The sequence below is a fragment of the Sylvia atricapilla genome, chromosome 2 (assembly GCF_009819655.1).
Source record: "Sylvia atricapilla isolate bSylAtr1 chromosome 2, bSylAtr1.pri, whole genome shotgun sequence".
Taxonomy (NCBI): Eukaryota; Metazoa; Chordata; class Aves; order Passeriformes; family Sylviidae; genus Sylvia; species Sylvia atricapilla.
The window spans coordinates 1,599,749-1,614,787 of record NC_089141.1 but is presented as its reverse complement, the minus strand read 5'-3'; the positions used below and the strand labels follow the sequence as shown (position 1 = coordinate 1,614,787).

General features: G+C 39.4%; 1 protein-coding gene and 1 long non-coding RNA gene across 12 annotated transcripts in view; both read left to right on the top strand.

The window, feature by feature from the left end:
• The window catches only part of EMSY (EMSY transcriptional repressor, BRCA2 interacting), a 40,861-nt gene extending 30,508 nt beyond the window's left edge, over window positions 1–10,353 (top strand). For 7 of the 11 annotated variants that reach the window (XM_066340636.1, XM_066340641.1, XM_066340642.1 and 4 more), the window contains 7 exons: window positions 284–448; window positions 715–873; window positions 2,565–2,624; window positions 3,683–3,837; window positions 5,255–5,818; window positions 6,804–7,172; window positions 8,724–10,353. In XM_066340636.1, coding sequence (XP_066196733.1) covers window positions 284–448; window positions 715–873; window positions 2,565–2,624; window positions 3,683–3,837; window positions 5,255–5,818; window positions 6,804–7,172; window positions 8,724–8,921 — 1,670 coding nt within the window. In that variant the 3' untranslated portion in view covers window positions 8,922–10,353. The remainder of the gene's footprint in view (window positions 1–283; window positions 449–714; window positions 874–2,564; window positions 2,625–3,682; window positions 3,838–5,254; window positions 5,819–6,803; window positions 7,173–8,723) is intronic. The other 4 variants (XM_066340640.1, XM_066340645.1, XM_066340638.1 and 1 more) reach the window with 3 other exon arrangements.
• Window positions 10,354–10,629: 276 nt separating this feature from the next.
• Window positions 10,630–13,347, top strand: LOC136375246 (uncharacterized). Its single transcript, XR_010746047.1, has 2 exons — window positions 10,630–11,403; window positions 12,507–13,347. It is a non-coding gene; the product is annotated as an uncharacterized lncRNA (long non-coding RNA).
• Window positions 13,348–15,039: the final 1,692 nt, after the last annotated feature.

The following is a 15,039-nucleotide window of genomic DNA, read 5'->3' as shown; positions in this document are numbered from 1 at the left end:
ATCACTCTGCTTTAAAGCAAGAAGTTGCATGAGAGCCCTCCAGCTCTAAATGGTTCTGTGATGACTTGAACTGACACAGGTTGCACAGAGAAGCTGTGGCTGCCCCATCCCTGGAAGTGTCCAAGGCCAGGTCAGATGGGGCTTGGAGCAGCCTGGGATAGCTGCTAAAGGAAGGTGTCCCTGCCATTGGCAGGGAGTTGGAATGAGGTGAGCTTTAAGCTTTCTTCCAACCCAAACCGTTCCATGATTCTTTGATGTGCCTTTGTTTTATTTTTGCAAACAGATTCTCAGCCTGTAGTCCATGTGATTGCTTCAAGAAGTCAAGATTGGTCAGAGCATGAAATTGCTGTGGACACAAACCCTACAATAATTTACCAGGATATATCCAGTGAATCTCAGTCAGCAACTTCCACAATAAAAGCTTTGCTGGAACTTCAGCAGACAACAGGTCTGAAAATCCACAAGATGGTTTAGGATAACTTCAGAGGTTATTTTTTTTTTCTCAAGTAGGCTTTTGTAATAAGTTCTGTAATTGAAAAGCACTTACCTTGAATCAACTTGATTCCTTCCTTATAATCCTGTATCAGTGTGTTTGCATCTGTTTTATAGTATTCACTATATTTAGTTAAACTGGTAAATTTATATTGTAGGTTTGTTTTATTATGAAGGTTTATATATTAGAGGTTGATTTTATGCTTTGCTTTTCTTTTAAAGCAGTGAAGGAAAAGTTGGAATCAAAGCCAAGGCAGCCTACCATTGACTTAAGCCAAATGGCTGTTCCAATCCAGATGACTCAAGAAAAGAGGCATTCTCCAGAAAGTCCTTCAATTGCAGTTGTAGAGTCAGAACTAGTGGCAGAATATATCACAACTGGTAAGTGGCTAAGGTAGTGTGAGGGTGGCTTTGCAGTTGAACTCAGAGGATTTGATTTTGGAGTTTTTTCTTACAATAGGTTTCACTTCGGTGTTTTTGCTGTAATTTTCTGTAGAGGAAATGAGTCTTTTCTTCCACTCCTGAGTCTCTGTGCAGTGGACAGAGATTGCATCTGCCTTGCTGAGGCTTAAGGGAAAATGTTTCTAACTGAAACAAAAGGTGGTTGCTTCAGGATAGCCCACTTGAGTAGATTTTCTGTTCCCTGGATGTAGAAGAGAGACTGTCCTACCACCCTTAAAGGAAAATGTCCAGTAAGGAGAAGGTAGAAAAGCTGCAGGAACCATAGCCTAGTTTTTGTGCACACTGAAAGGAGTCAGACATTGAGTTTGTTAAAATCCATATAGTCTCAAGTTAAAGCCAGATGTGCATTTAGCATGCTAATGTAGCTCCAGTTTCTTCATTTACTAGAAAGCTTTGAACTAATTAACATGAACTTTTAAAATATGTAAGTTACTCAAATTCATCTCTTTAAATTCTTGACTCCTATTTGGACATCCATTTTGAGTAAGTCCTTTCTCTTGTCTCTCTGATGTTCCCTACTACTCCAGAGCACCAGGTGTGAGCCACTTCCCATACAATCCATGAAAGGATCAGATGACCTGTTTTCCTTTTAAATTTCTTAAACTCACATTGTTATTTGGAAAATGAAACCAAAAATGTTCTGAAAGTTTACATTGGAAAAGAGAAATGCAAACTTAATTGTATTAAACTCTATTACTACATATCTGTAGCTCCAGTGATTTTAGTGCTAAATGCCTAATTTGATATTTTCATTTTGTTCTGTACCTCCTCCCCTTGCTCCCATCCCTTGAATGGCCTGAATTTAAGTTGTATGAAATTGGAGCTGGGGAGATGTTACTGTTTTTCTTTTAAATAGTGCTTATTGTATCTGGCTTCAATTTCAAATGTTTGAATCATGCTGCCTTGGAGCTCCTTTAAAACAAACTCCAAAGTATAATAAATGTGTTCAAGTGCTTTCCAATTAGCAGTCAGATATCTTCACTGACACAGATGTTGTGCATTGAGCTTCTCTTCAAGGTTCTGATTTTTTTGTGGTCTTGCTGTGAAAGCTGATGTATAAGAAGGCCTTTTGCAGGGAGGATAGAAAAATCACAGTCAGTGTCTTTTTAGACTTCAGTACTTTTCTGCAGCTTAGAAGCCATACAAAATACAATGGCTAAAAATTTCCAGGACATATGGAAATACTGTTTTAAATATTAGAATTTCTGTGAACATTGATTTGAAATGTGGGAATCTACCAGAGAAGTGCAGACTCCCGTGGGTTGGCAGCAGCAGGTTCTGCTGCAGCACTAAACTGGTTATTTTGCACTTAGATTTTTGTCCCTTCCCCAGTTTCTCTGAACACTGCCAAGGAATGCAAATAACTGAGTTTCATTTTGGTTTAATTTGTGCTTCTCTGAATTTATCAGTGTCCCATGTAGCTATATATTTTCTGCTAAAAATTCAATAGTAAGATAGTAAAGAATCTATAGTTTGTTATGAAATGTCCTGCATGGGCCTAGACCAGAGGATATTAGGTATCTGGGAGCTGGGATTCAGCATGTGCCTCCTCATGAGATGGAGGGAGCAATTCACACATCTTAGTGTCACCATTTTTTGTCTGTCTGCAGACTCAGGAAGACAACACTGTATTGGTTCACATTCGGAAGAATATCTACACAACCATATAGGTTAGAAACTTTATTTTTAAATTAAGTTTTCAATTGTATAGGAATTGTTGGGCAACGTCCAGGGTAAATCTGGCACAGCATGCAGGCCAGTATTGATATAAACCAGCTTTCTTGGAGTGGGAAAGTAAAATTACCCCATTAATTCAAAATTTGACCTTTCTTTGGGCATTCAGGAAGGTCACGAAAAACTTTTTAATGTTATGTTATGTTACAACTGAGTTTAAACTTTGCTTGTTCTGTTTCAGTGATTAAATATTTTGTAACTAAGAAATTAGAATACAGAAATATTTGCATGTTAGTATGGACAGACATAAAGTGATTTGGATTCATATCTTATCAGTGACTGGCATATAGACTGGTTTTTTTGGGTTTTTTTCTCAGTAGCACATGATTTTCTGTCAATCCACTGTTTAATTACAGGCCTGTCACTATAGCTCTGTAACTCCTGCTAGATCTGTTCTCAAAAGTCACATAGACCCATAACAAGGTCTCAATTTTTTGATCTGTCATTTCTGATCAGCCTCACTTGCTTTCATAACGCCCAAATATTTTCTGTCTGCTAATCTTTCAAATTTAATTTATGCTCTGGGGAGTTTTGTGTGCACTTTATCAGTGGTAGAAACATGGTGAGCAAGGCTTGCTGTTCTTAATTGCAATCAATTGTGGAGGTTCTTTTAACAGTGTGAAAACCACTGAATAACTTGTGTTCTACAGCAATATTTTAGTGCTGTATAAAGAACTCAGGTGAACATCAAGTATAAGCTCTGCTTGCAGAATTGGTGTATTGGGAAAGGGTGACCAGAGGAGGTTTGAACCAAATGTGGTGACTTAGTAAACAGAGGCAAAAAGCAAAACCCCCAGAGCTGGTACTTTAAAAGGTTTCTCAGAATAGATCTATCCATTAAGGTTGACACTAGCACACAGTATGGAAAGACATTTTTCCATACTTAGATCTTTTTCACTCATATATGCTTTCAGTTGAAGCTTAACTGCAGAGCAAACACTTGAAGTTCCTGCAGTTAGCTCTGGAGAAGTGCCACTGACCTCTTTACTTTCAGTCAGTCATCGTTCCCAGCCCCAGCAGTCATCATCTCAGCCCCAGAGGACTCTGCTGCAGCACGTGGCTCAGTCACAGACAGCAACACAGACTTCGGTGGTGGTGAAATCTATTCCTGCGTCCTCCACTGGTGCCATTACCCACATCATGCAGCAGGTTGGACCCTTTCTTTTCCCAGCAGTCTATAAACAGCAGTAGGTCCTACAAATTACATAGCACCAGGGTTTACTCTGAATGTGTATATATCTCATGGTGCCGCCACTAAAAATGTCTGGCATACCAGCAAATTAATGATTTTTAAATATTGCCTCAATAGCCAAAGGAGAGGAGGTTTGGATTTAGTATTAGCAATAAATATTAGGAGTAAATTCTTTACTATAGGAGGCACTGGCATGGGTTGCTTAAGGAAGTTGTGGTTGCTGCATCCCTGGAAGTGTTCAGGGCCAGGTTGGACAGGACTTGGAGCAACCTGGTCTAGTAGAAGGTGTCCCAAACCATTGTCCAGCCCAAACCATTCTGTGATTGTGTTTTGATGATGAAGGTGGTTGTTGTATTGCAGTGCCTGACCACTTTAGGTTATGCTGGTGGTAATGTAGGGGGAAGAGGGCTGAAATGGAATCTGGTCAGTACAGAGAGCACAGAGTATCTTACCTTCTCCATTTGATGCCTTTAGTTTGTGAATAAGGAAACTTTTGTGAATCAAAAACTCAGATCATACTTAGGTCAGGACTATGGGGATTCCAAACAATTCAAACATGCAGCACAGCTTGTGGTGAAATCTTGCTGAGCCACTTGAGTGACTGATCAGGACCTGCTCATCTCTGCAGTGCTTTCACTTGGGATCTGAGTTCTTGAAGTGGGAGCTTCAGCTGCAGTTCAGAACAGTACTGCATTAAAGTTATAAACTCATGTTAGGCAGTATATTTTTACAGGTGTTGGATTAGGCTGTTTGATCTTGCTAACACCATTTGTCAGTACATTTATACATTTTGGCTTACAAAGCAGAGGTTGCTCATTCCCTCAAAAAGTCAAATGTTTGTGGAAGGCCCAAGAAAAATTGCAATGCAATTTTGAGAAAGGAAGAAGAGAGGATCTCTGCTGAAATAGGACAGCCTGTAGTTACATGGGGCCCTGCTGAAGAAACCCTAGAGAATATGATTAGGCTTTCAAGAGGCAGAATAAAAATTTATTATGCAGAAGAGACTCTGGCTTGAATGAGGAGCTACTGGCTCAGCCACCTGCTTCTCCCTGCTGCTTCATATCCAACTGCCAGGCAACCTTAGGGAGCTTTGAGTCTCAGTCTGACACAAGCAAGATGTATGTAATTCCACTGAGGGTTAGTTGTGAAGCTCATGTTCTCACATAGAGATGTACCACAGTTTAACATGATAATAATAGATCTTGATTGCTTATGTATTGTGAAATACCCACGTAAGAGTATCTTTTTATACATTAATTGGGAATCTGTAATGATAAAAAAAGTTATAGTACATTTGAAACATTAAAAATTATTTCTAGGTTGTGTATTGTTATACTTCTCTTTACTAACTTGCTCTAAATTCTTCTTCTTAAGGCCTTAAGCAGTCACACTGCATTTACCAAACACAGTGAACAACTGGGAACTGAGGAAGGAGAAGTGGAGGAGATGGACACCTTAGATCCTCAGACGGGCCTGTTTTACAGATCTGCCCTGACACAATCACAGGCACAAAAGCAGCAAAAACTGAGTCAGCCGCAGCTGGAACAGACTCAACTGCAAGTAAAAACTCTACAGTGTTTCCAGACTAAGCAAAAGCAGACAATCCACCTGCAGGCTGATCAAATCCAGCACAAACTCCCACAAATGCCCCAACTTTCCATAAGGCATCAAAAGCTAACCCCCCTGCAGCAAGAGCAAGCACAGACCAAACCAGATGCACAGCACCCCCCACACCATATGGTGGCCAAAGAAAGGCAACTCCCTACCTTAGTGGCACAGCCACAGCAAACTGTAGTACAGGTGCTTGCAGTAAAAACCACGCAGCAGCTGCCCAAACTGCAACAGGCACCAACGGCACAAAAAATCTACGTGCAACCCCAGCCCCCCCAGAGTCAAATGCAGCTACCTGCCTCTTCAGAGAAACAGCCAGCAAGCCAGGTAACGGAATATTGATAGCATGCAAAATACACGTCGCTGTTCAAGGCAAAAAAATATAAAATAAAACACCGACCCTATCGCTGTAGCAGTGTTTTGTCCTGGCAAAGAGAGAATCCCCTCGTTCTGCTGGTAGTAATTCCCCCAGCAGAAGGTTGACACTAGGAGAGAGAGAAGCACATGTTCTAGAGGAAAAAGCCGTAGAGCTCGCAAATGTGTTTTGTTGGACAGTTTTTTAATGATTTCAGCCACCGCTGGTGCGTGGGATTTGTCCCTAGTTATTTTCTTTTAATTTTTATAGATGATGACACGTTAGTGATTTCCATTCCCGTAGCACTTTTTATTTCTGTAGAAATAAAGATGAATACAGTGCAGTCTCCTAACGCTCTCCATTGTTCCTCTTCCTTTACATCTTCCTGAAGTTATATGGCTTTCATGTACAGGAGTAATTTGATTTTCCTTGGGAGGGAAAAAGGCAGAGACTGAGGAAGATGGGAAAAAATGTATTTTTAACTAGCTCCAGAAAAGTACAAAACTTTTTGGCCTTTTCAAGAATAGATGTTAAAACTAGCAAACACACCAGAGGGCTGTAAATCCCAAAGGAAAATTAGGCTACTGCTACAATCCTTATCTAGCAGCCTAAAAAGCTGCTTTTCCCCAGGCTTCAATTAACTGTTGCCTTCTCATTGCTAACTCCTTTGTTAAAACACTGAGTTTCAATTGTCTTCCTTAGTAGCAAGTATGTTGTTTGTGCCATTCTGTCCTTGGAAATATTGATGAGGATTTCAACAAAAAAAAAAAAATTAACTGTAATATGCACAACAAAAAATTTGATTTTCAGGTGCAACATCTAACTGTAATGCAAGGATCCACTGTTAGAGAGCTAACTTTTTGAGGGGGGCACGAGGCTCCTTTTGTTTCAAAGGTAGCAGGTGGCAGCTCTGTGCCCAAACTGGCATTGCTGGTTACCAGCCTATTTCCCATGCAGGCATCCACGGAGACATCAGTAGCAGATATATTGAGAGTGTCTGTGGTGGAAGCTCAGATTGATGCAAACATAGAACATCCCATAGTGGATCCCCCAAACAAGGCCACGTCCACTAATAAACCTGCTAATGAAGCAGAGTCGTCACCTTGTACCCAGGGCCCGAGGGTGGCTGCAGTAGGAGTGATGGCACCTTCCATCCCCCGGCAACAGACACATACAGAATCCAGCTCCAGTCCTCCTGCCCTTGGGCCTGCTTTGCCAGAGAGGAAAGGTGATGCACGAGGAGTACCCACAACCAACCAGTTGGTACACGTTCAGAATATAGCGCAAAAGAAAGCCGAAGAGAGCTCGTCAGAAATCGTTGTCCAGGTAAGAGGAGGCTGAGGAAATGAGGCAAAGATTGAGCAAACCAGACACTGATAGTGTCTGATGCAGTGATAGTCACTGAATGGTGTTGGAGTACTTGCAGGTTGATTCCCCAGGTTTTCTGCTCTTAGATGGTAATTAATTGCTACGTTGAAGTGTAATTCTTAATAGGGCTCAGGTTTCTCTAGTACTGTATCATTCACTGTGTCCTCAGTGCCTTCTTCTTCTGTTAAGAAAACAACCAAACTCTTCTCTTTTTGCAAAGTACTTTCATTTGCGATGCCTAAAACTGCTTCAACACTTAGTATGGAGTTATGTTCTAGAATCTTTTTTTATTATCTCTTATTAATGTTGCTTCTGAATATAAAATTAATGATGTAGTAGGGTTGTGCTTACTAGGAAAGTTCAGCTAATAAGGTCTGAAATCAGAAGAAAGCTTTTTAACTTCAGTTAGGATAAGACCACTTCTAAGTTAGTCTAAATGTTTTGAACATTATTTAACTGCTCTGCTTGATATTTTCATTGATTCTGCTGCCTGAAACATGATGGTTTGTGTTGCAATAAGTTGTCAGAATGTCAACTAAGGAGATATTTAAGTCTTCCAAGTGGTCTAATGTGAATCTTTGTAGACAAGTTGGCATGGCATATGTTCACACAAATGGTAATGTGGATTGAAATTGTTCTAATATGTATCATACTTGTGTTAGAGTGAAAGTACTTCTGATGTGGGAAGCTATTTGTGGACAGAGGGTTCAAATTTTTCATGCTATTTTGTGAAGTCTTTACTGGGGCTAATTTCTCTTCTGTAGAAATTACCAGCTCTGTATTCATTTTTAGTCCTCCCTGAATAGACAAGAACAGATTTCTGTTTTACTTCAAACCTGTATCTCTTGAGAATTGGTGCCATTTATCACTGTGGCATGCTACAAGCTGTTTCAAAAATCAAATAATGTGCCAGAATTTCGTATAAAGTCAGATTTAGCTTCTAACCTATAGAAGTGTAAGCAAAAAATAAATAATACAATAACCATAATAATAATTTTGGAAATAAATAGTTACTGTGTTTCCTCAGCCTCTGAGCTGCAGCTCTAAGCAGGGCCAGGGCTTGAACTCTGTTGTATACAAAAAACATAGTCCTCCTGGAGTGCTTGGACAATGCACTGCCTGGTGGGATTCTTGGTGTGCTCCTGGACTCCATGCTCCTTGTGAGTCATTTTAACTCAGGTTATTCTTTGAGCAGCACGTCTGGTGTGAAAAAGATCAGGCTGAAGAAAATATTACCTCTGCTTTGGGTTTGCAGAATGGTGGATGATGGGCATTGGTTATGCTGTCACAGACCTTTAGGGAAGATCCAAGGCCAAGATCGCTGCCTGGGGAGCAAGATCATTCAAATTTTACCTTTCACAACCCAATCCAGTGAAAGGGAGCTTTGAAGCCTTAGTTAGGGGAAATTGCCCTTGGAAACCAAGTCATCCCTTTTCCACAAATCTCTGTGCTTGCACAGCTGCCTTGACCTTCAAAATTGTTCATTAAACTTAAAATATTTTCTTTCAGACTCTCCCTCACTATTCCATCCCTTCATGTCACTCCAGCTCCAATGTGGTGGTGGAACCCAGCGGGCTGCTGGAGCTCAACAACTTCACCAGTCAACGCCTCGATGATGAGGAGACAGCAATGGAGCAAGATGTGGACAGTAGCACTGAGGATGGCACTGAGCCCAGCCCCTCTCAAAGTTCTGCTGAACAATCCTAAGGAATAGGGACACTGGAGTGCACTTTAAAATGTCTTGGGATTTTGAGCATCCGAGATGCCCTTCTGTTGTGATGTCTTAGAGCACTTTGCCTGTTAGAATTGTTCATTAGACTCTTGAAGCATCAGTATGTTTTAACAAGACAGCATTGCAAAAGCTGCATCTTACAAATTGTTTTGGGGAAAAAAAAAAAAAAAAGGAGAGAAGATGTAGGTACCAAGATTTAGTAAAGGTGTGACAGTGGAATGTACTCCTGTTCAAAAACAAATCTGCAATGAATTCTACAGCTTGTGCTACTGGAGCCCTTGCCCAGATACTGAAACAGCTTAAAGTCAAAAGGGATCATTCTTTTGCTGTATCTTTTTAGCTGTTGAGCAAAACACCATTAAAAAATTCAATAAGTATTTTTATTTTCAAATAGCATGTGAGAGAAAAAATATCCCAGACAGTGCTGGAAAAGCCCCAGGAATTTTGGAATTGGTTAGCTTTCTTGCACTCATGCTCACTTAGATTTTTTTCAGAAGCTTAAAATATTTTTTTAAAAAATTCTTGCTGGTGAATGTTTGGAAATAAACAAAACCACTAACTGGTAGCAGAGTGGATTTGCTAGTGAAGTTTTGTTTCCATGCTTTACAAGAAGTAGGGTAATGGTAGATGAGGCATTTCTTTGTGCCATAAGCATGCAAAATGCTCATCTACTCTAGTTAACCTTTGCTTATTTATTTAAATATAAAATTTAGAGTGAGAAAAGTTGTTGAGAAACTTCCTGTGAAACAGGCAGTTGTATTAATTCTAGAAAAAAACAGGGAGAAGGAGGTCTATTTTGCTATTAATCAGTTTTTCAAAATTGGGGATAAACAGTTCAACATCTTTCCAAGTTGAACTTGAGAATTTAGAAGTGAGCTAAGACTTTTAAAAACCTGTATTTTACTCTTACATGCTGTTTTTCAAGTTGACCATTTGGGGAGTTTAAAAGCTTAAATGGGTACACAGTGGTATGTTTCCAAAATTAGCCTTATGCCTTGGCTTGTTGAAGCAATACATTGGGGTTTTGTGATAGTTATAGGTCACAGAGAGCAGTTTGGGTTCAGATGGGACAAGAAAACCAGTTTTAATACATTCTGGTAACCAAGACAATACAATTTTTTTTTCCAAAATGTATATAAAACCATGTTTTTAACTATTTTGTATAGATTTCATTATAAATAACTAAGCATTTTATGACTTTGACATATCATTTAATTGTATATACATGTATAAGCCTAACTGCCCACGTTTTGGTGCTGAAGTACTGTAAGTAGATTTCATCCAAAGTCTAATACAGCTTTTTGTGTCAGTCTTTTTCTTATGCTGTCATTTTACTGTTGATATTGTAGTTAAGGTTAAATTCCAATTGGAGTAATTCACACTGAAAAATACAAACCCTAAAAACCATTTATCTTCCCTGTCCTGAGTATCCACCTATGTTAGGACTTAGAGTAACCCCTAGAGGGGGCTCTTGGTTTTCTCTGATTTAGTTATCCCATAAACTAAGTCACTAGGACCTTCTATACTTCTTTTTTCCTTCTGTTTTCTTTTTCCATCAACATTATTTCCAAAATAATGTCGTTTATAATTGTGGAGAAATGTCCAGATTTTATTTGACATGCAAATAGTGGAATAGTGGGTTATGAAACAAATTATTTTTGTGTTGTATTGGAATAAGTTCTGCTGTCCATAGTGCTCAGGATTGAAGAGAATAATATGTTATAAATGAAGCATTCCACATTTCTTTCTTCAGTTAAATAATAACCCTGCCAGTATGTCACTGTAGGTAAGTTTTGATCAGGAGATTTGACTCTTGTTTTACTGAAATCACAGCAGTCAGCAAAAGTGAAGAAGTTATGCTCTTAAGTTGTGAAAGTTCCACATTGCTACTGAATGACAAAAAGTGGCTTAACACTGATGTTATCAGCAGTGGACAGTCTGTTGTGCTTTACAAAGTCAGCATGAGGAATGGTCAGGATTTCCATACCCAGTTTTGAAGGGCCAAAGCAGGTATCACACAGAGTTCTTCTGGCTTGTATCAGGTTTTCTTTGTCCCCTGGGCTCTCACAGTGCTTTGAGTGTCCCTGGCATATCTGGGACTGGAAGGCTATGAAAATATAAGAGAGAGCAAGATTTTTCTTTAGTGCTTATGACTGACAACATTGCCCTAAGTTATAGTTTCACTTTTAGGTGAAGGTATATACTCTTTTTGGTATATCTATCTAAAAATAGATACCAAGATATGGCCTAAGGTGAATTCAACACCTAATGCATTCACTATATTGTTGACTTCTGGTCCAATTTATTCTGATGTTTTATGTAAGACTTTATTTGCCTCTTCAGTGGTGACTGGAGCAAAGACAACTGCAGTGGACTATTTGACAGTTCTTTGAAGACAGGAGATTTTTTTAACACCTCAAAGCTTTTCATGTTGCTATGAGGAGTGATTGAATGAAGGTAGGCAAGTTGAAGCACTTGGTGGGGATGTCTAGGGGTAATGTAAGAAATTTAGAAGGAACTTTGGTAATCAGTGCCTTCATTATTGACGTTATTCTCTTGCTGCTTTCCCAAATTTCAACTTGTTTTTCTTCAGATTCTTTCATTGAATTTGTCTGTTTCAGCACTTCAGCCAGTTAATACCTTTACAAATAAGAAATAGATAAGATAAGCTATAATGTGGGGGTTTTTTACTTGATTTTTGATAATGGCAGTAAGACAAGGTGCTTGGAGCATTTGACCCTCTTCCCTCTGCATGAACTCCAGGCGTCACTGCCTGTTCTTTTGTCCCCCATGGCAGATGTGCAGCTTTTTCCTACCAGCTCTAGGGATACTTCATCCCCCTGCAGCCATGTATCCACTTCTCACAGCCCTATAAATATCAGCTAAGCTGCTGAAAATAAAACATCAGTATGTAAAATAGTATTTGCATATCCCATGTCCCTCATAAGCTGCATCTTCATTCCTGAAATTAATTTGATTTTCCCTTCTTGGAATAGAAGAAAGAGTAGGCAGGGTGGTGATAATTTTTGGTACTGGGGATTCACAGGCAATAGGATTGTATCTTAACAGAAAGCTGTGGATAAATTGTAGAGCAAGTGAAATGCCATTATTGAGTCACTTTGAATTCAGCAGTTTAATGAACGTTCTCTGGTCCTGCAGTAACACAGGAATTTTCAAAAAAGGATGCTAAGAAAGTGAACTGAAGTTAGAGGAAGTACTGAAACTAGGGGGAATTAATGTGTGCTTTAAAGATGCAGGGAATCACAGAAGACTGCATGTTTTCTGGAAAGATGAAAGCATTGCAGTGACTGTGTTTTCAGTCTCAGTATTTCTCCCAATGACAAAACAAGCTCTTGAAATTTCAGGGCAAAAGAGAAAAAGGGCCCTTTGAACAGAACACATGACGTAATCAATGGGATTTTAAAAAATACCAAAACAAACAAAAAAAACCCCAACAAACAACCCACACCTATCCAAAGCCTTCTAAAAAAATCTTGAATTAAGAATATATGCTTTTCTTTCTAATGCAGAAATAGTTCTGAAGTCTAATGATTTCACAGGTGAAGGTGGTTGTGCATCCCCAAAGGAGCACACAAAGGCAGATGATTTCAGCTTGGCAGCATTCAATCCAGAGAAGACTGATCATAATTTAGGACAATGAACTAGAAAAATACTGCTCTGGGATTTGCCTGTATTGGAAGAAAAGGTATGTTTAGCACCTGTGTGTCTATGCTCAGCTCCTTTTCCCTAAGTTTTGAAGTAAACCATGAAGAATGTTTGCTGACAGCCTGTGCATGGTTTCCTTTCACACTGTGGACTGGGTTTTTCCCCTACTCAAAGTGTCCTGAGAATCTTTGAATCTGTTTTCTTCCAGTAGAAAAGAAACACTTAACCTTATGATAAATTTAGAGCTTAACATAGCTTATCAAAGGGAAAGTTAGGGAAGAAGTACCTTTAGGTGTATTTATGGGTTCCTTTGCAAGAAGAACTCGTTGTTGGGATGTTTCAGTCTGGTATAGAGGCAGAGTATCATCCTCAAATGATTTGTGTTGGAATGGACCTTAAAACTCATCTAGTTCCACCCTCCAGCCATGAGCATGGACACCTTCCACTAGATCAGGTTGCCCCAAGTCCTGTCCAACTTGGCCTGGAACACTTCCACAGGTGAGGCAACCACAGCTTCTCTGAGCAACCTGTGCCAGGACCTTGATACTCTGACAGAAGAAAAAAGAAAAAGAAAGAAAAAAATCAATGGTAAGATTAAGGATGATTAACTGGGATTTACAAGGGGTATGGTACTTTTAAAATTTGCAGTCTTTTCTCTCCAATCACCACAGATGCTGCAGGTTGAAGTCTAGTGGCCTTGTATCTGATACTGGCAATGAATTGAGGATTGCATTGGAATGTTAAGCATTTAAACTGTGGGGAAAGAAAAAAAAAAGAAAAATGAGGAAAACTTGGTGGTACCTTGAGACATTAAAAGCTATGAGTGGCATGCAGAGATGGTTAGTCATCTTGGATGGGGTTGGAGGAGGGGTGTGTGTTGTCACTGTGCTTTGGTGAAAAGTTGCTGAAGTGTTAAAACAGGAAAGTCAGTACCTGTGATTAATTGCTCATTAATTCTAGAGCCTTGGTACAACAATTCCCAGGCAAAAAAAAAAAAAAAAAAAAAAAAGTAGAAAAACAAAAGCCTTTCACAAGCCAAAATTTGATTATTAGTAGAAAAACAAACTCCTCTAACAGCAGCTGGTGTTTTATATGTTGGCCTTAAAGCACATAGTATGATGAAACTTGTAATAATATTTGGCAACTGCAGTAATCCAGTTAATTCTTTTAATAGACGTTCACTTACATCCTGTTTATAAGATAACCCTGAGCATATGCAATATTACAAAGATGTATTGTCATTACAAGGTAATTAGAGGAGATTGCTTGCTTGGGGTGGTGGTGATTAATTTCAGTTTGATTTACGGTCTAGAAAGTAAATTAAATGAAGCATGTTAACACTTTGGTTGAGAGGTCTTCAGCTAATCCAAACTGACCTCGGCCATTTGAAGACTAAACTCTAGTCTGCCTTTTTATTCTTGGTTTTAATCAAAAACAAGTCATTTTACAAGACCATATAGTTTGTTTACCTATTTGCACTATGGTTTTTGGCATTATTTATACTGTGTTTTATTTGATGATGTTACCCAAACCATCATCTGCAATTGAACTTGAGTGTTTATAAAAAATCTGATATTTACCTAAAGAGCTTTTAACTCAGGAAGTCAGAATGAAATAGGGAACAAATAGGGGAGGGCTGTGTAAAGATTCCAAGTTCAGTGCCAATTTACCAGGTTATAAAGTTTTCCTCAACAAGTGTTCCCATGTCAGGATGTCCTGGAAGATACCTGTGCATGACTGAGGAATTCTGTGCTGCTTGTGGAACTTGGAACTGGGGCCAAGTGCTTGCACAACTGCTTGAGTGACTGCAGACCTACAACACAGGCATGAGGTGAAAGACTTTCTTAGCAGCCTGAGCATCTTCACTGACATGTCAGAGGCAGCAAGATGTAAGTCATCAGGTAGTTTAGCAAGATGGACAAAGCTCACAGGCAGTTTTCTATGCTGGTATAGCTGATTTCATCACTTCTTGCAGCAAAGGCAGAGCAATAGCAGAGCCTGTGTCTCATGTCACTGTCTTGGTGGCTGCCATTTGGCAGTGTAGTGTAGGGACAACCTGCAATGGCCATAATCCCTCCTCCATTCATCCTGCAGACAAACAGGATTCTCTCTGAAGACCTACTTGGTGACTTCCAACAGCTCCAACGTTTTCAGCAGAGAACAGGAGGGGCATGTGGGAGGTGTGGAAACCTCCACCCTGAGCAATTTGCAGAGTACTAGCAGGGAGTGTTTGTGAGAGTAGCCAAACAACCTATTCTCCTGGATTGTGCAGGAGTTAGTCCAAATCAATAAGACTGAGAAACATAAAGAACAATTAGCACACATATACAATTACATCTCCCTGCCTAAAATATCATCTAGGAGCTTATACTTCCTACTAAAAATAAACAGATTAAAATCACAAACCTACAGTGTGAGTAGGTTGGG